The sequence below is a fragment of the Rhinolophus hipposideros genome (assembly GCF_964194185.1).
Source record: "Rhinolophus hipposideros genome assembly, chromosome: 10".
NCBI classification, from domain to species: domain Eukaryota; kingdom Metazoa; phylum Chordata; class Mammalia; order Chiroptera; family Rhinolophidae; genus Rhinolophus; species Rhinolophus hipposideros.
In genome coordinates this window covers 75,810,382-75,831,223 of record NC_138056.1, presented here as the reverse complement: position 1 = coordinate 75,831,223, position 20,842 = coordinate 75,810,382, and the positions used below count along the sequence as shown (strand labels likewise).

General features: G+C 39.7%; 1 protein-coding gene across 4 annotated transcripts in view; it reads right to left on the bottom strand.

The window, feature by feature from the left end:
• The window catches only part of EXPH5 (exophilin 5), a 72,952-nt gene that overhangs the window by 15,747 nt on the left and 36,363 nt on the right, over nucleotides 1–20,842 (bottom strand). For all 4 annotated transcript variants that reach the window (XM_081063545.1, XM_081063546.1, XM_081063548.1 and 1 more), the window contains 3 exons: nucleotides 14,895–15,055; nucleotides 12,415–12,574; nucleotides 3,484–3,532 (listed from right to left, as the gene is read on the bottom strand). In XM_081063545.1, coding sequence (XP_080919671.1) covers nucleotides 3,484–3,532; nucleotides 12,415–12,574; nucleotides 14,895–15,055 — 370 coding nt within the window. The remainder of the gene's footprint in view (nucleotides 1–3,483; nucleotides 3,533–12,414; nucleotides 12,575–14,894; nucleotides 15,056–20,842) is intronic.

Sequence of the window (20,842 nt, the reverse complement as noted above, 5' to 3'; positions counted from 1 at the left end):
AGATTTAAAGTAAAGATCATTGCAGAAATTGAGACACTGAATATTTACAATATTAGGACTCAGAAAAGCATGTCGGAGGTGGGAAAGCATAATGATTAAGTATGTGAGTTCTACACAGGTCCAAATTCTGGTTCTGCCCCTTAATAGCTGTATAACGTCAGGCAATTTACTTAACCTTTCTATACTTTAGTTTCTTTCTTGGTAAAATGGAAAAAAAATGATAATAAAAGCAGCAACAACACCTCATAAGATTGCTGTGAAGATTAAATGAATTAATAGTTGTAAAACACTTTGGAATGGTGTCTAGCTCTTAGTAAGTCCTCATTATTCTTCTTCTGTAGTTATAGAGGATTTTCTGGCGGCCGCCTGCTGATGTTTGCTATCCAATGAGCTAAAAAAACGTCCCATAGTTAGAGGCCAGTCTCAAAATACTGGCTTTTAGGATCTGTTACATTCTCAAACATGGAACAGAATAGGCTAAGCAAATAAAGCCTTTTACCCAAGCCCAATTCACTCTACTGATATTGTCTGCAATTCTGACATGACAAAACAAACCTGTCACAGAGTAACCTTAGACTATTGAAGAACTTCTTAGGGCAGACAAACCTGTAGAACAGCTGTCGGAGCTGAAGCCTAAGCTCACCGATGTTATCAAATGCCTTAGAAAAGTCAACAAAGTGATTTTTCACGGTGTTCCTGAATTTGTTCTGTGTCTGCTTTCCTGCAAAGGTCAAATTCACCAAGGCACCTTGTGGCTTAAAATCACTCATTTATTTCTTCTTTCAATTTCTGAGCACTCAGGTTGTGCCAGGCAATGGGGATATACGGAGGGCAGACAATATGCTTTAAGGAGCTCACACTGGCCCAGTGTGGTAAGTACACTGGAGGTATGTTTCCTGGGGTACAGAGCTGGCATATCACCTAACAGTAGGCCCTGCCAAAATGTGTTCAGAGATGAGGAGTGATCAAGGGGCCAAGGCCATATGTTTTGTTCCAATTCTTATTAATGGTGACTACTTTGACCTTGGGTTCCTCACCTGTAAGGAGATGGCTCTCAAGAGGCGGCAAATGGCTCTCAAGAGGCGGCAATTTGCTCCTCAAGGAACAGTTGGTAATTTCTGCAGATATTTCTGATTGTCACAATTGAGCGGATAGCTAATGGCATCTAGTAGGTAGAGACCAGAGTTGCTGCTAAATACCCTACATTACACAGGACATCCCCAGGACAGAGAATTATTTAGTCCAAAATGTAAATAGTGCTGAGGTTGAGAGAAACACTGAGCTGTAGATGTCTAAGCTTCTCTCTAGCTCTAAAAATTCTGTTTTCTCAAAACTTTTGTTTCTTTTAAACTGAAGCACATGCTTAAATAGCAGCTTTCTTCTCTTTTGAGGGGAAGGTTTCTAATAATGTAAATATTTAATAATAAAATGCCAGAATCACCATACCTGCAGGCGGCCAACCAAGTGACGGGAAGTTTATGACCTCAAAGCTCAGCAAGAATCTCTGTAGCATCGACAGCCAACTTCTAGTTCTCTGCAGGCTTAGGATTTCCATGAATAAATAATGGATATCTACATATCTATATATCATTCAAAACCTTTGTCTTAGACAGTAGTTTCATTATTTTCTCCCTCCTACTTTTTATAAAAATTATTTATTGGGGTCAACAATTACTGGCTTGAGCTGCATTTATTTTCCTAGCTCTTACCTTTTATATTGACACGCTCTGAGCAGTGAAATGGTGAAATACAAGCAGCAATCAAGATTGCTAGATAAAGTACAGCATAGAGAATATAGTCAGTAATGTTACAACAGCTACGTACAGTACCAAGAGGGTACTAGACTAATTCAGGAGGAATCACTGCATAAATTATATAAATGTCTAACCACTATGCTGTACAACCTGAAACTAATATAATGTTGAATGTCACCTGTAACTTAAAATAAATAAATAAATAAAAAGAGTGCCATAAAGATATCTATTAATCCTCAGACTGGATTTCAAAATCCGGAGAATTCCAAATTTGCTTTATTGTTTTATAACTTCTAGACATTTGCGGTTCTTTTTGACTCTTCATGTGCTTCAGACCCCATGGCTGTCACGCGGTAGAGGCAGGTTAGCTCTGAGGAATTCTCCAAGGAAAACCGAGTACAGAAGAATCCTGGGGCAGGACTCTGCCGTCTTAGAGAGCAAACCTGGATGTGTGTCACTTCAGTCCACCTCTCAGTTAAAGGAGAGTCTGCAGGTAACGAGCAACTGGGGCTCATATGCAAACAGGGCTTTGCGGCTGACAGAGCTGCAGGCATTACTGGCTTCTAGCTGTGGAGTTATAGAGATCCAGATTTTCTAATCCTGACTCTACCATTTACCAGTGACATTGAGCGTGATCTTTAAATTCTCTAAACTTCAGTTTCTTCGTCTTTAAAATGAGGATGATCATAGTACTTATTTCAAAGATTTCCTCTGGGGATTAAATGCAATGATGTTCGTCAGGTGCCTGGGTGATACTAAGTTCTCCATTAAAGTGTGGCAGTTGTTGATGCTTGGGGCTCAAGCATAATAAAGGAGAGAGATAGGATTCAATGTCATCCAAAAAGAAAGAAAGAAGTAGCATTACTCTGAAGAAGAAAGGAGGCTCACTTTTGGTTTTGAAGTAAAGAACCTCTGTTTATATGCATTTCTCACCAAAATTCTACCCCAGGGTTTCTTGGGGGGGTAGGGGAGGAAGGAAAAAGAAAGAAAAAAGAAAAGAGAGAGAGAGAGAAGGTAGTTACAAGCACTAAGACTACAATGAATTGAAAAATGCCTCCATCCTCCTCCTGCACTCATAGGTCCCTTCCGCAATCCTCTTTTCTTTCATCTCCAAACCACATGAGCTACACAGAAAGACGTAAGCATGTGCAGATCAAAAGTTACGACCATGAAGAAGCAAAAAACAGAAAACTTACAGCTTCTTAATCTTGTATATATGTGATCACAGAGATAAATTTAACTTTAAGCCCTTGGTGGAGAGTCATGTTGGGTCACTCCCCTCACGTGAACTTGTTCTGGCCAAATGCATCTACCTCTCAGTGGCTTCCTCTTTGAATACAAATGACGGTTTTACCCAGAAAAGGTCCAACCCAGAGCCACACTGGCTTGCAAAAGTAGCAGTGGATGCCTCTTGCCTCTTCCTCTGCCCAACACTTTAAGGCTGTACAAGAGTGACACGTGATAAAATATCAGAGATGCCACTGACGGTGTGAGTGGACACATGATGGCCTCGCTCCTTCCTGGCAGAGCCTGCTGCTTGAACATTTCAGTACCAGAGCCAACTGGAAACCTACCACGATTGGAAAACTTTGAACTCTCTAGGAGAAATCTAAGCTTCTAAAGTAAATTTAAAACTCAGCCAAGAAGAATTCTATTGAAATAGGTAGCCAACCAGTGCTTACATTAATTCTGAATTCCTTACTGTAAGCTTTAGTTTCTGGTTACTTACCAAAGTGTTGCCCCTCACAGACACAGGAAGTCCTGCATGGCCGTCACATCTGTGAAAAGAATTTGAAATAATTTCTTTGAAGAAGTGCCTAACTTTTACCAGGAGGAAAATCAACAGCACATTTGCCATTATATCTTGATATATGAAGAGGATACATTTCTAATGCTCTGTAGGAAGACATTTCTTGGCTAGTGCATTGTCGAAAAAATGTCAGAAACCTTTTCCTCTGATTACTCAGGATCAATGTTTTACATCTTTGTCACTCAGATAGCCAAGAGGAAAATACATGATAGTGGATTAGTATTTGAACACAGCATAAAGATGTAATAACAAAATAGTTACATTTTTTGAGTGCTTACTATGTGTGCCGGCAGTGTTCTTACACTTTAGGTGCATGTTAACTCATTTAAATACATCACTCTTGTGCCGTGGATACTACGACTTCTCCCATTTTACAGACCAGGAGATAGAGGTACTGAGAAGTTAAAAGACACTGCCTAAGGTACATAGGCTGACTAAATCCTTCTTAACCAGTATGACACACCGAATCTTCTTGCAAATGAGAAATAGATTTTTTTGTTTCTGTACATTTTTATCTTAAAGAGAGATTAGGTCAGGACTGGATTCAAGAATTCATAAGGGAATTTTTTTTTAATAAGCAAACTCTATAAAGATGATTTCTGGATATACCTTTTTATAGAGATGTCTTACTTATTATGAAACCAACTTGGAGAACAATTGTGCTTTGACTATTTATATTGCTTCTCTCAAATTCAGTAGAAGGCAAAAAATGTACAAGACATAGGCCCAAAATTGAGATAGATTTTTGATCTTTTAAATCTATCATCCTATGCCAACGGTGCTCGGCCTGGATTACAGCTCAAAATTTAATGGACTGTATGACTCATTGCTCTGTATGAAGTCAGGTCCTCTCCTTCACTATGAGAACTACAAAGGGAATGAAGAATTAAATAAACTACGACTCTAGGTCAGATGAGTCAAAAGTGGCAAGACGCAGTTTTCCTTTTTTCAAACTCCTAGCTGCTTCATGTTTCACAAAAGTTGAGCATAAAACCTGGGAGGGCAAACAATTTTATATCTTCACATAGCCATATGCATTTTATAGTTTAGCTCAAATTTTAAACAAATTAGAATTGATATCATGGATTATTTTTCACATTACTCTGAAATACCAGCTCTATACTTTATCATATCTAGAAGTTAAATACTGCTTTTATTTCCATTCTTCCTTTCTCTACAGTTTTATTGAGCCTGCATGCCTCCTACATGCTATGTACTATTTTGAGTTCTTTGGAGGCAACAAATATAACTGCTATAGGGGCTCTGTTCTCTGAGAGCTTTTGCAAGGAAAGATTAGATACATAAAGAGCCCCAAAACAAGCCGAGACATGATAAGGAGAATAAAGACTGAAAATGCAGAGGGGCCTTGATCACTTCCTGGGATGAACAGGAAAGGTAACAGGGAGAAGATGGTAGTTGAACTGGTATGAGAGGCAAGGGACAGCATGAGCAAATGCCTGGAGATGGGAAAAAGCGAGGGAGGTTGGAAACTGGCAAGTAATTCAATTTGCCAGGAGCCAAGAGAACATGCCAGATGGTTAAGATTCTTTCCAGGGCCCCGTGGGGCTGCAGCCCTCACTGTGCACCCACACAGCTCGACACTCTCTTCAGCTCCCTAAGCCCCCAATCTGATTCGGAACGAGGACAGCAGGAACAGGAATCAGTTTCTGAGGGTGGCAGGTGGGTGGAAGACACGACTTTAGAGGATACCTGGAGCACAGTTAGTTGGGACAGAGCACCACTGCATGCGAGAATATGCTGCGAGTGAATGCATGCTCCCTGAGGGTGCGCAAGGCCATGTACATTGTGAAGTTAAGTAGCAGGGGACAGGACTCAGCCGGCTTGGAGGCCCAGAGTCTCTGCACCCATTCCCAGATGCTCCTGAAAGTTAGGTTTCTGATGTGAATGGCTTCCACTTGTATAGTGAATAAAAGCAACAGTGGTACCATGAAAACTATGCTGGTAAAATCCTCCAGACTTAGTGATTTCAAGGGATACAAAGCCACCTCATCTTCTGCATTTACTCTCAAATTCTACTGATGCCACGTCTTAAAGATCTCTCACATATGACCCCACTTCTCCAATTCCACTCATCCTGCCTCATATCAAACTTCCACAATTTCTCTCTTGGACTCCATCCTTTTATACGATCAATAGAGAAATCTGTCCAAAATGCAAATTTGATCTTATCAATTTCCTACTTAAAATCTTACAAGGTATTACCCAAAATCTTAACACCACACAGGCTCTTCTTTTATCTGATGAGCTCCCCCACCTCCACCCCTGACAACCCTTCATCCTTCAAGCTTTATCTCCTCACACTCCACTCTTCTATAGGTACCCGCATGTTAGGCTTACCAAATTTATTGTACCTCCACAAAATATTCTCTCATCTCCATACCTTTGCAGCTAGCATTCAGAAATTCTCATTCAGCAGATTAGAGCATGGCTCAAGAATATTTATTTAAAAAATATATATATATTCTTTTCTAACCAAAACCCTGGTTCATTTCCCCCAAGTGTTGGTGGAGCACGCTATAGTTACTGGCCACTGAAAAGCTCTACCTAGATGACCACCAGCAATTCAGACCCTCCATGTCCAACACAGACTCTGTGTCCTCCTGGAATTCCACACACACTCCTTCTTATGTGATGAATTCACAGATCCTATTGATTCAAACTGAGAAATCCCTTTCAAAACCATCCATATCTCTACATCTCCCTGCCCTTTCCCTCGTGAATGACATTTTTCATCTCTTGCCTTTATTATTGCAATAGTCCCTTAACTGTCCTTCTCTCTCCAGGTTTTATCCCAATCCAATCCATTCTCCACACTTTAGCCAAAATGATCAGTACAAATTGAAACATGCCACTTCCCTGCTTAACATTTTAATGATTCCCACTTGCGTCCAGGCAAAAGTTCAAATTCTTCTCTACCTTCAGAAGATCCTATGTCATCTAGTACCTGCATACTTTCCACCTCATATCTAACCTTCCTTTATCCCTTTGGCCATAGGGAGTTTGCCATACCTCTGAACCTATGCACTGTTGTTCCTTTGTCTGAAACAGTTTTTTACCACTTGTTTGCCTGGATAACTCTCTCATCCTTGAAGAATCATTATAGACGTATTTTTATTGGGAAACCAACCCAATAAAAGATGTGTATCTGTGGGACTCTAGATACACAGGCTTAGACTCTTAGTCTAAGATACTCACTCCTTGAAATGTGCTCCTAGAGCATACAGAACTTCACTTTCTCAGCACTAGCACATGTCTCTTTATTCTCTGTGTGTTGTCCTCACAAGACTAAAGCCCGGGAAGCCAAGGACCGCAGTTTTGTTCCATAGCACTGCACATGGTATTTGTTGAATACATGAGCAAATGGGTTTCATTTTTACCTTCCTCACATCTGCTCTTCCGATATTCTTCACATCATCCATCTAGTTTCCTAAGTCAGAGCAGAGAGTTCACCTCCCTTCTCCTTTCTGTCTCACCCAACACATCTGGTTACCAGGTTGTCATGATCCTGCATTCTAAAGGGTGCCCAGATATGTCCGTTTGTGCCTTCCTTGTTGCTGCTACCTTAGCTTAGGCCACTACCATTTCAACAGCCTCTTTCCTGGTCTGTCTGACTCGAGTTTTGCCCCCTCAGATCTGTTCTTTGTGCTACAGCTAGAGCAGTTGCTCAGCCTTGGCACTACATGGCATTTCTTTGGTGTGGTGGTCGGTCACGTGCATAGTAGGAAGCCTACCTACTAGGCTTCAGATGTCAATAGCACTTACCTGTCAGTTGTGAAAATCAGCAACATCTTTAGACATTGCCAAACGTCTTTCTGGGGCAAAACTGCCCCTGGTTGAGAAACACTGATCTAAGGTGATCTTTCTAAAATGAAAATCTGATAATGTCATTTCTCTGTTTAAAAACTATTAATGGGGGAAAAAAAACTATCAACGGGAAAAATATATACATATGCAATGCACATATGCGTGAAATACATCAAGGTATTAGTGTTTGTCCAGCGGGTTGTGGATGACTTTATCTGATATATATATATAATGAGGAAAAAAATGGTATTATTCAAAAAAGTGAAAAAGTGATTTATGGCTCCCTGCTGTCTACAGGATCAACCAAGTCCAGGTCCTTAGCATTGCATGTTAAGGTCCCAACCTCTGGCCTCTGCCAATCTCCCCAATCCCTTCTCCTATCAGCCTCACCTTAGATTGAGTCATTGAACCTCAGTGACCTAGATGAATTGCTTTTTCCAGTCTCTGTACCTTTGCTGTGTCAGTCTTTCTGCCTGGTGCAACATCCCAACTCTTAACTGCCTAGCTCAGTACTATATGTCCTTCAAAACCTGGTTCTCTTCTTCCAGGAAGACTTCTGGATCCCCCAGTCTGAGTAGAGTGTTTCTCCTGTATGTTCCCATGGCAGGAATGCCATGCATCCACCATAGCACTCACCATATTCTACCATAATCATCAGGGCGCTCAGCTGTCACCCAGGTTGCAGCAAGGCCAGGTGGCATCCCTGCATGAATTCTAAAAGGCATCCCTTCCTCAAGCTCCTTACTGCCATTTGCCAGAAAACTGTCATAATAAATATATGAATCCCTGATGATCATGGTGTGATTGGCACTTGCTGGAGATAGGCGGTGTACCGCCTGCCTGACCATATGCAGTAATCTGGTGTTCCCTACTAGATTATAAAGTCCTCCATGCAGAACCTTGGCTTTATTTTCAAGATTTTATCTCCAACACTGAACATAGTATCTGATCCACATAGCACTTTCATAAAAGATTGATAAATAAATGAAAAAGAAACCATCAACTCAGCTATCGGGACCCATGCCAGAACTCCGATCGCTCTCAGCATAGAGGAAAGAGGAGGCTGTGCTGCCATAGCTCCCAAACCTGAACGAATATGCAAATAGCCTGGAGAATTAAAAATAAATTACAATTAAAGTAAATGTATTTATTAAAAATAACCTTCCCTCTCCCCTACCTCAGAACTTCTGAATCAGAATCTCAAGGTTGGGGCCTGATTATCTGTCACTATTTTTAAATTGCTGATGAGATCATAATCATGATAATGATCAACTGGGAACCGCTGGCCACCCAGAATGGAACTCAAAACTACGCCCCTTGTCTTGCTTCTCTCTCCTGTCCTCACAACCCTGCTCTTCACCTATGGACACCACACCTGGTGTGGAGCATTCCCAAACAAGCATCTTGCTTACTCTGACTTCTTCAATCTAGGTGTCTTCGATTTCTGTCTTCCAACTCAAACACAGGCACTCAACTAGGAAAGGGGAAGAGAGCACAGTAGGACGCTTGTAATGCATGAGAGAGGAAATAAAATAACAACCAACCAGAACCCAGGAAAATAATATAACCTGCCTTTTTAATTTTCCAAAAAATGTTTGAACGTTTTGCTTATGGAAACTGAAGTTACACTGGACTGCCTAAACTGTGTACACCCTATAGGTCAGGCAAGTTTGGGCATGTCAGAAGAGCAGCTAGGTGGGTCCACCAAAGACCTTTGCATCTCAAGGGAAAAAATTCTCCTAAAGGAACAGGGTGGTGCGTATGCATTCACTCAACGATAGCTGTTGTCACTTTCTAATCACACCTACGTAGGGAATACATACTATATGTGAAGCACTGTGATGGTCCTCAAAGGAAATAGGTGATCTTAAATGTAATTGCATATGTTATTCATGAGGTTTATGAACTAGTTCCCTTGTATTGGGCCTTTGCCGAGTCCTTGGGACTGCAACAAAGGAAAGAGTAGGGGACAAAAGTCCACGCCCCTTAAATTGCCATCATGAACTGGTGACACATGGCTGCACAGCTTTGAGAATGTGTGTGAACATGAGGGTAAGTAGCCCCCCTGAAGGAGTGACTTCATTGTAGAGTACGTTGGAACATGAAACAGAGAGGCACACACCACCTATTCATGGTGGGGAGGACATCACTGGAATAATCGGCGGTCTGGAATAAGAAAGGAACAACTGTAGATGTTTCTCAGTTGCCAGGAAGACTGCATCCATAAACTCATACACTATTGGGTACTTGCTGAACTATGAGGAAGGAATTTGTGAGGCAATGGAGTTTCTGAAATGTTATGGTGGGGGCTGAGTGCTGTATGTCACAGGCACTACATGCCCCATTGCAAGACACGCGGAAACATGACTTACAGGAAATGTTGGGGGAAAGGATACGTGTAAAGCACGTATCCTTTCTTTAAATTTATTGGTTAGCAATAAATTAAAACATGAATGGAAAATATTTTTCTTTTTTCCTGGGGATGGGGTAGAGTTCAATCATTTATAAATAGGATTAAAATAATGGGATAATATGGGAAGTGCATACATTTGGGAGGAGAAACTAGTCGTATTAGAAGCAGAAATGGCAAAACTTTTTGCCTTGTTATTAATTCATGAAGTCACTATGTTCACATGGCTTTTTATCTATTGATAATAGGAAATCAAAGCTTCAACATACCATATACTTTATTGGCTGGGCCTTTCTAAAATGAACAAGTACATCTGGTGAAATGATGAAGTCTATTCTGGGGGGCAACGGGAGAGTTACCCATTATCCAGTGTCATTTCTCAATTCAACCATAGCTTATAAGAGGAAAAAACATTTTTGTGATACTCAGCTCTTTTAGGGCTGAACAGAAGGCTGTGTTTTGCCTAGAGAGGTTTGGTTTTCTTTCTGTGATTTGCAAAAGATCCTATAAACTGCTTTCCTGACTTGTTCTCCGGAGCAACTAGTGTGATAAAGTCAAAGCTTGATGACTTCAGCAAGTAGAAACCTGGCAGAGAATGACTGTACTTCCCCCGGGGGCCCTTTGTTAGGTCCTCCCATTGCACTCACAGGCAAGGAGGGACTCCTGAATCAGAGTCTGTATTTTGAAGGTTAATTTTGTATTTCGAAAGATCAAAACTGCCCAAGAAAGTTTGATTCTACTTAAGAGTAAAGAGTCCTTTGGAATTTATATTCCTACCATAGCACAACACTTTCTTAACCCCACCCCACACTGCCCAGCCAACACACACACACACATTCAGGATTTATATCCAAATATTCAGGTCATACTGATATTTAAAAATACATTTTCTCTTCTGAAACCTCTTAAGAGCAAAAAAGTAGTGCCTTCATGATGTTGTGCACCAGCATATTAATAAATATTTATTGCCACTTACGTTTTGACAGTAGAATGTATTTGTATTTGTATATTGTATTTGTAGAAATACATTTGTAGAAATTTGTAGTAGAAAGTTGACAAATTCTGAAATCTGCTACACATACACATATACTTAAATAATGAAATTTGCTTAATTTCTGCATGCTGTGTTATATGTTTCAGTTCAGCTGATTAAAAGAGAGCTACATCATTGTGATACATAAGGATAGTTGTTGCTAAAAAGCATTTTGCAAGAGTTTCTTTTTTCTTTCTTTTTTTTTAAGTTTGGTTTATAACTAAAACACATGACACCTGAATGAAGATTATAGATATTTTATCTTCTTTGATCCATTTTTGCAATAACTTGCAATATGAACTTGGAAATAACTTGTCCATTGAGATAACAGGTTTTTCAACTTTTCTTAGTTTACTACGAATGTCAGATTGTTCAGCTATACTAAACTCTGCCTTAAAATCACCTAAAACACAAATTACACCACAAGTCCCAGCTACACCACACATTAGGAATATTTCTTTTCTCCTTAAAAGAAATGTTACCTACAAAGGAAATATTCCTCATTTCAAAATTCCCAAATGAGAGAATTACTAATGTTTCAAACATTTTTACAAAGAAAAGCAACTCACCTATTTGAAGAGTATTTGCTTGTAAGTGACTCTGGTAGAGACAGTCACACAGATTTACATTTTGTTTAGCTCTTCATTATTTCATCAGAGACAAAACAGCGTCCGGTGAAAGTTGAAGCAAGAAAACCTTCCATCCACCCAAGAGGGGAGGACAGAACTCTGTTCTCTGAGTCCAGGAGCCTCATCACACACCCCACCTTCTGCTGCTGCTGTCTATTGTTTTTCCGGCAAGAGTGATCTCCAACACTTTTAATTTAAGCAGAGCAGTGCACTCCTAATGGTATGGCGGCACACACAGAACACATCACGTGCCAAGCCAACACCTTAATAGGGTGGGAAGCTTTTCAACCAGGAAGGCAAGCTGAAAATATTTAGCAGTCAGCTCAGATGAATGGAAGCAAAGCCTTACGTGTTTTGCACAAAACAATCCAGCAACATAATGAGTCAAGTTGAACTGATTTACACAGTTCTAAACTGGGAACCATCTGGAACTATGCCTTCACTGCTCCAAAAGCTTCCCTTCCTTCACCTGAAGTTTAAGTTCTGTGCAACGACATCAGAATGGTTCTGATTTTTTCCTACTTTCTTTGGTCATCTCATTTATGCTCACTGAGTACCTCATCGCTCCTTGTAACCACAGACACACATACTCCCGAAGGAAGAAGCAAATATATCTGTCTGATTTAAATATATCCGCCTGACCAGGAAATAGACCAGGCTTTTGGAGCAGTGCAGAAATTGTCAGGAATTATTTCCCAATATTTAACCCATCATTCACCAAGTGCACCACCTAGAACCTGTGCTGTTAGTTAGAAGTTGCATTCCAGGTGACCCAGGTTTCCAGGTTTCATAGGACTTTGCCCCTCTGCACACTAAGTGCTGTTTCCTTTGTTAGTTTAGTATCTGAATTTAAATTCTAAGAGCAAACATTTAACATTCGGAACACCAAACAGGCTACTGGCCTCTGGGATCAGGTAACTAATGAGCTGTCACATAATCTGAATTTGACTCACCCTGTCTGTCCCAGAGACTGAAGCTTTAGAGTCTCCTTTCTGGATTTTCTGAATGAGAACAGGGAAGAAAAAGATCTGAAGCTCAGCCGAGAAGGAACAGATGGTAGATTTCTTTGATTAGGTATATTTTTTGATCCTGATGCTTGTAAGTCCATAGGATCTAAAAGAAAATTGTAAAAATTTTGTATTATTAAAATATTTCCAGGTCAATAAATCTCAGAGAACTAAGGCTGCCCTCTCTTCCCTCCTCTCTCTACGTAGTCTAGAGATGCAGCAGGCATCCCCACATGAACCAAGGGGAGTCCTTTGCCTCTCGTGGTTTTGCTAAAGTGGAGAAAATCCTCAGACATACTAGGGAGTCTTTTAATATGCCCTGTGGACCACAGTTCTGTGGAACCCTCCCTTCACACCAGCTGCGTGGATCTTACTCAACGTATCTTCCCATGGCTATCCAAAACGAGAGATGAGGTGTCGGGGACCTCATTCAGTTCTTATGTTGCTCTTAACCACGCCGTCCTTGAGAAATTTTTATTTTAGTACTTTAAAACACAGTGATAGATACTATGTAACTTTTATATCAAAGAAAGTAAAAAGAAATTAAGCCATTTAGAGTGTTTCTTATTCCTGTCAAAAAAAATCGATTTCTCTTTATTTATTTGCTACATAAATGGTTTATGTGTGTATATGCATGTAATATAAATATGTATAATAATATGTGTAGATAATATATAGTTTTATATGAGTATTAAAATTCTAAGGCAAAGTCAACATATACAAAGTTCGTAATACTGTACTACTTTGGACAAGCTGAGTTTAGAATGTCAAAGGAATCCAAGGTAAGAAGAAAGTTACCACAGTATATGTTGTGTCATTGGAATTAACCCCTGGTCATTCGCAAAAGGTGAAAAAAATTCACAGACTCAGCCTGAAATGAGGAAAGCAATGAAGTAAGTTTATTCAAGAAGAAAGATGCCGGCATAGAAATTGCCGGGGCAGACACCTGCACCTAACTTTAAGTTAGCTTTTTCTTATATAGGAAAGGATAGGTAAATTTCCTTACAGCAGGAGTTGTGACGTATAGACTGAAGTCATTTGATTGACATATGTTGGTTATCTTACTAGTTTCTTTCTATGCATGCTCTTACCCATAATGCATATAGAAACATCCATGGGTTGGGGGGGGGCAAGTCTTAATGTTCATTTTATTTTAATTGTATTGTAACGAGGCTAGTATTCATGTAATAGACAAGTTTTAACAGTTTGCACATGTGTGAGGAACCAGTTAATACCAGTTGGGTCTTATCTCCTCTTTTTAGGAGTGTTTGGACATCTTTGATTTATTTCTAGGGGATGAGCCTGGGCAGTTCCTGGGGAGAGGATGCAGGCCCCCTTCAGGCTCACTTTCATTAACCCTTTTTTTGCCTCATCAGTATATCTGAGGTTAATCTAAATATCTGAAATATAAGGGGCCGGCCCGGTGGCGCAGGCGGTTAGAGCTCCATGCTCCTAACTCCGACGGCTGCCGGTTCGATTCCCACATGGGCCAGTGGGCTCTCAACACACACATACACACACACACACACACACACACACACAAAGGCAAAAAAAAATGTAAAAAAAAAATATATATATATATTAAAAAAATAAATAAATAAATATCTGAAATATAAGTCTTTTTGGATAAATTTGTATATTATGGGAATTGCAAAATATTGTCAGTATGTAAGTTTAGAAATATTATTACACGTTTCTTGATGTTACTAATACCAGTATTAGTAACCTATAAGCAAAAACAGTCCATGTGACTATCAGTAGAAAGACACTTTATATTTATATTTTATAATTTCCAACGCAAGTGACATGCTGGTAGTCATACAGAATGTCCCAACAAGGCATTTATTCAAACTCTCTTACAGGGTTTAAGTTACCAAAGTACCAGAAGGTCAGGAGCCTCTCCTTTTCTTCTCCTCCTCTGTCTGCCTTTGTTCTTCATCGTCACTCCACTTATTTAAGTGCTTATTGTGTTCCAACTCAGTACTTTATACATAAAATTTTATTTTATTCTCACAACTACCTTATGTGGGAGGTATTATCATACCTATCTAAAGATGAGAAAATTAAGGCTGATAGAGAAAAAGTAACTTGAACAGAGTCACATACATTTTGATAGAATAGAGAATATACAGAGACACAAGAGTAGAGATTTGAATCCGGATATATCTATGTCTATATCTGTATCTCTATCTAATCTGTGTTCCTAACCACTATGCTATCTTGACTAATTCTTAAAGCACACCCCCAGACATTATAGTACACTTTCAGGTTCATTCTTTTTATTGTGTGTTGTCTTATGAAACTTTTGTATCTTACGATTTAAAAGTAGTCCTAAACATGGATTGATTAAATTGGAGATCCACTGAGCCATTATCTACAATACTGTGCCATAAGAAAAAATATTAGATGTAAATATCTTTTCTTACCATTTTCTGCCATCCCCTTCTTTAGCCTGTATGTAAGGGGTTGTTTTAACATTTGGCTAACATCTGTTTCATTGCAAAACTTTTTTCTTTGAATTTCTTCAAACCATTCACCAGTCACTCCTTGAAGCCATCTGATATCCCTCTTTGTTTTCTGGAGTTTGCTGAAATAAAGAAAAATATCAATGCACCTTTAAATTTCTTCACATCAAGTGCAGACACATGTGTTGGGCCAAACTTTACCTAATGGAGAAGTTGCATAAACTGTAAGTTTAGGGGGAGAAAAATGGTTCAAGTCAGAATTTCCTTTTTACCATATATACATATTATATACATATATATGTATGTGTATATATACATATATATGCTTATAATATATATATATATTATATATGTATTATATATATAATATATATTATATATATAAGCTGTATTCTTCCACATACAGTGATAATCTAAAAGTTTTTCTAGTAGTTAAAATAATCAAGTCGGTGAGGACAAACTGGGTTGGACATTGTACAAACCTGGCCTAATAATGCAATTGAATGATAGATGTTTTAATGACATGGAGAATCTAGAATCTTCTAGTTCTCATTCCTTCATTCCTTTATTCCTTCATTCCTTCATTCATTCATGTGTATTGAGCAATGTCCATGTACCAGTCGTGTGTAGGCAATGGAGATTCAACAATGAATACAACAGACAGAGTCCTTACAATACTTGCCCATCCAGTGGTCAAAGATAAAAGCTTACATATGATTGAACGTAATGGTCTTAAATAATGGAATTCTTTAAACATAAAAGCCTAGGAATGAGCACAGGGCTTATGCTCAGGTAGTAAGAGACAGTATGATTTGAGATAGATAGAAAAGGAAATCTAGAGTACAAATATGTCTGCCTCTCACTTTCAGAATACCAGAACTGAAATTCTGTCATTACTTCTTCCTTCTCCCCTATCCTCTCCTGCTTAGTCCTCTTTCAAATAAAAATGCTGCTCTAAGTCCTTAGTTAAGACATTAGTTGTGATTCTTATTTTAAAGGAGATCATTTTGCTCTATTTCAAGAGGCCCCTAGAACTGTTTGGAAATGGGAGGTGCTCAATCCAGAGGGACATAGTCTTGGACTGGGGCAAAGAGAGCAAAAAAGAGAGTTTGAAGAACATGATGACAATTCTCATAAAGCAGCCAGTTTGGCACAGCACTGATGAAAAAGTCATGCTTGTTGGGTTCCAAGTTTGAGAAGTTCTGCTGTTTGGGAAAGAATTTCATGTGACCCTGCAGCGGTTGCCCTGTTTTCCAGGGTGCTCTGTGAAGCACAAATATTAGGGACTTTGTATTACTAAGAAGGTGGTGAGCAAGACAGCTGCAGAGTGGCAAACTTGAGGTTAAAAGCAATGAACTGAGATGGTCGCAACACAGGCTCCTCCTTGGGGCTATGATACTGTCATTTTATGAAATAACTGAGAAGGAAGCCAAAGGCCATCCTGCCCAGACTTGCATTTTAAAAAGCATTAGGTAGCAAGCATTACGTCCATCCCACATAATTTGCACTAGTGCTTCCCACTATGCCTTTGCCAACCCTCTGGCACCTGGGCACTCCTGTCGCTACTGCAGCTTCTCTTACTAACAGACTAGGAGACCACAGGTACCTGCTGCTAGCTAGTACTGGCTGCCTCCGTTTTGTAATGTCTTACATTTCTGCAGGACCTCCACTTCCTTGAAGTTCCCCTAAAATATCAGACTCCCATATTCAGTACCACCCCCACCTCCACTTCTTAACACATCCATCTCATTTCAGAAAATAGTAAAGTCTTAGAAACTCTTTAATAAACATAGCTTTTTTTTCCCTCTAAAGGCTCAATGTAACACAAACTTTCTTTTAAAATAACCACACCATTTAATTCCACTTCAAACATTCATTCCATGCTTGCACACATATTCATCTCTGCCTGTTTCTTTTCTAACTTCCAGTGAAGTCAGAAATCTACACCTCTGTTGAATATTCATGCAGTTTGAATTCTCCTCCAGGAAATAGATCTTAAAGCAATACCACCCCCAAAGTACATAATTTAACTGAACAGTATGTAGTTGTTAAAAATAAGTATGTAGGTGATGTAATATCTTGGAAAAGTGCATGTGACATAACATGAAGCAGGAAAAACAAAATACAACATTTTATCTATGATTATAAGGCATGTAAAGATGGCACCCAGTTGGACACACCAGAGAAAAAAATGAAAACACCGAATATCAGAGTAAAATAATTACAGTTATCATTTCTATTTTTAGCTTCCTAATTATGTTTATTCAATAAGTACAATATGTGGAGCTATTTTTTCTTTTTGTTTAATTGTGAATTTTCATTCGTATTCTCATTTTTTTCCATTATATTTTTTCTTAGAGAAAAAAATAAGTCATATTTTCATAATCCTAACACAATTCTATTACACTTTTGGTGTGATTGTACCTCTGCATTTTTCATGGCTCTAGGTATTTTTGCTGTAAGTATTTTTGCAGTAAACGTCTTTGCCGCAAGCATTTTTGCCACACTATTAATTGGCCATAAAGCAGTTTTGCCGTAAAAGATAAAATAACTGGTTGATAGTCGGTTTAGATTTGGTAGACATAATGTATTTAAGCTAGTTATCAGTTTGGTTTCATTTCTCCATCGACAAAATTCTTGCAGTACTCCTATTTTTCGATTATATGAATCTTAAACTTCATAATGGACTCTACAGTGAGCAGTAGACATGGTAGTCTTAAAATAGTGGATGAAAACAACTACATATAAAGCCAGATTGAAAACCAGTTTGCACACTATACTAGACTATGAGAACATTTTAGTCTGCAAATCATTCATTGAGCTGAGTCATCCTTCTGTAACCACACATGAACTTCATGTCCTTAGCATGCATTTTGCTTTAATCCAGGATTAAACTTTGTTTATCCTGATAGAACTTTAACTCACTTGCAGTTTTCCCCCAGACCCTCCTACCTGTACATATACTGTGTGTCCACAGTATGAAAAAAGCATCATTAAGCTTTTAATGAATTAAGCTTAATGAAAAGCATCATTAAGCCCCCAGGATATTAGGTTCTGGACAGCATCAAACTCACTTAAAAATGAAACTTCCAGTCTAATCAATCATGACCCAGATACAATAACCAACCCTCAGGAGAATAAGGTTTTGGTCAAACAAAGATAACACCTTGGCCTCGGTTATGTTTCAGCTTCCAGACTCATGAAAGCAGAACGGCCCCATGAAGGGCACCCCCTGGGAATCGGGCAGAACATACCCTGACTGACACTAGGACCTGAAGCCATCATCCGTTGCTCGCTGCCTTAGCGCCGATCATCCGCGGAGCCAGTGACCCCAGCTCCCACAGTAACCATGATTAATGATTTTCCCTTATAGAACCTGGCTGCTATAACCCGGCTGCTAGAGGCCATGGGGAGCCACGTTTCTGAGAGCACTAGGCTCACCTGTGTCTCCGACTTGGTGCCAACTCCTTGGATAAACTTTTATTTTATTTACTACAAATGCCTGCTCTTGTGTCTTCTTTTGCTTGGATGCAGGCAGGCCAGCGGATCCATTTTTTTTTTCTTCCATTTTATTGGGTAACAGTGTATTTTTTCCAGGACCCATCAGCTCCAAGTCAAGTCATTGTCCTTCAACTAGTTATGGAGGGCACTGCTCAGCTCCAAGTCTAGTTGCCATTTTCAATCTAATTGCGGTGTGCATAGCCCACCATCCCAAGCCGGGATCGTGGATCGAACAGGCAATCTTGTTAAGAGCATGTACTCTAACCAACTGAACTAACCGGCTGCCCCAGTGGACCTCTTTGAGTCTGTGGTAACATTTCCCACCTGGTAAAACCAAAAGTCGACCAACTATGGCAAATATAAAAGAAACAGTCACTAATTCACAACAGTCTTCCAGGGCATTAATTCAGTTTCTGTAGCTAATTCAGATACAACAGCATTGTTCAGACACTAGATCGGACTGCGCCATCAGATTGTATTGTGTGGTTTTTCACAGCGCAATGCAAAGCTCAATTAGACACATGCATCCTAGACTTGGGAGACATGTATTTTCATTTCTCACAATAAAGTCTTTTTAATTTTGTTATTAATTTTTCTTTTTTAAGATTTTATTGGGGGAAGGGGTACAGAACTTTATTGGGGAACAGTGTGTACTTCCAGGATTTTTTTTTTTTCCCAAGTCAAGTTGTGTCCTTTCAATCTTAGTTGTGGAGGGTGCCGTTTAGCTTCAAGTTGTTGTCCTTTCAGTCTTAGCTGTGGAGGACACAGCTCAGCTTCAGGTCCAGTTGCTGTTGCTAGTTGCAGGGGGTGCAGCCCACCATCCCTTGTGGGAGTCGAACCCGGCAACCTTGTGGTTGAGAGCCCGCACTCCAACCAACTGAGCCATCGGGGAGGCAGCTCAGCTCAAGGTGCCGTGTTCAATCTTAGTTGCAAGGGTCGCTGCCCATCATCCCTTGCGGGAGTCGAGGAATTGAACTGGCAACCTTGTGGTTGAGAGCCCACTGGCCCATGTGGGAATCGAACCGGCAGCCTTCGGAGTTAGGAGCATGGAGCTCTAACTGCCTGAGCCACCGGGCCGGCCCTTGTTATTAATTTTTCATGTTTCATCATGCCCTTTTTAGTGTCCCTCTCTTATGTTTTATTAGTTTGTCTTTTACGATGAAACTACCTTAGGGCCAATTAGTTGTATGGTGAAAATATTTGCAGCAAAGATGTTTACGGCAAAAATGCTTACAGTGAAAATACGGGATACGATTTTTCACATGGTTGTAATAAAACTTATTCAATATATATTGGTGGAAGGCCTCCTATGGTGCAGACATGGAGATACAATGTGAGCAGAGCAGATATGGTTTTTATCACAGAGCTTACCGTCCAATGGGAGAGACAGAGGTCTAATTATGATAGTGGATGTAAGGTAATAAAGAGAGGTAAGTATGATTTACTTATTCAACACATGATTGAATTCTGGGTAAAAAGCAGTGAACAAGTCAAGTCCTTGCCCTCATGTAATTTATATTCTGCTGGGGGGGGGGCGGGGGACAAACAATAAAAAAGCCAACAGATGCTATGAGAGCATATAAAAAGGGGACCTGGTCTGAAACCTCAACAAAGATTTTCCTGAGAGGTTGAAGGATAAAGGTTGAGGCAAAGGGATAGTGGGCAGGGGAGAGAGTTTTTTAGGCAGAAGGGTAGTGGCTGCAGAGCCAGTGCCCCAAGGAAGAAACAAGAAACTGAAATGAGGTCTACCTGGCTGGAGCATGGAGATGGAGAAGGCAAACTGAAGGGGAGAGGAGGAGGCAGCTGCTAGCTCATGCAGTGTTTGGGGTTGGGTTAAGCAGTTTGGCATTTAGTCCTGGAGCAATGAGAAAGCACAGATGACATGGCAGGGGCAATGACACATCAGATTTATATTTTTAAAAGATCATCCTAGCTGCAGGTGGAGAGTTTATTCTAGTGGAGAACAGGAGAATAGTGAGGATACTTGTAGAGTCTGGGAGAAAAATGTATTTGCTTGGACCAGGATGGTGTTGGTGAAGGTAAAGAAAAGTAGAAAGTATTCAGAGCTACTTAGTAGATAAAATTGACCCCTAGTGTCCACCAAGTAATGATGTGATTTTGCAGGGTTAGGGGCAGAGACATGTCAAGGAAGACTCTAGATTTCTGATTTACAAGGTGCATAGAAGATGCAATTCATGGATACAATGCTTATATAATCTAAAACAAACAGAACAAAAAATCCAACATTATATATAAACACCTTCAATATTACTCATCTTTGGAGCAATTTTTAAATATTTGCATAATATTCGAGCTGGTAGGTTTTCCATAATTTATTTACTATTTCTCTGGTGTAGAACATTGAGATATTCTTTCTTATATATATTGCTGTAATAAACATCAGTGTG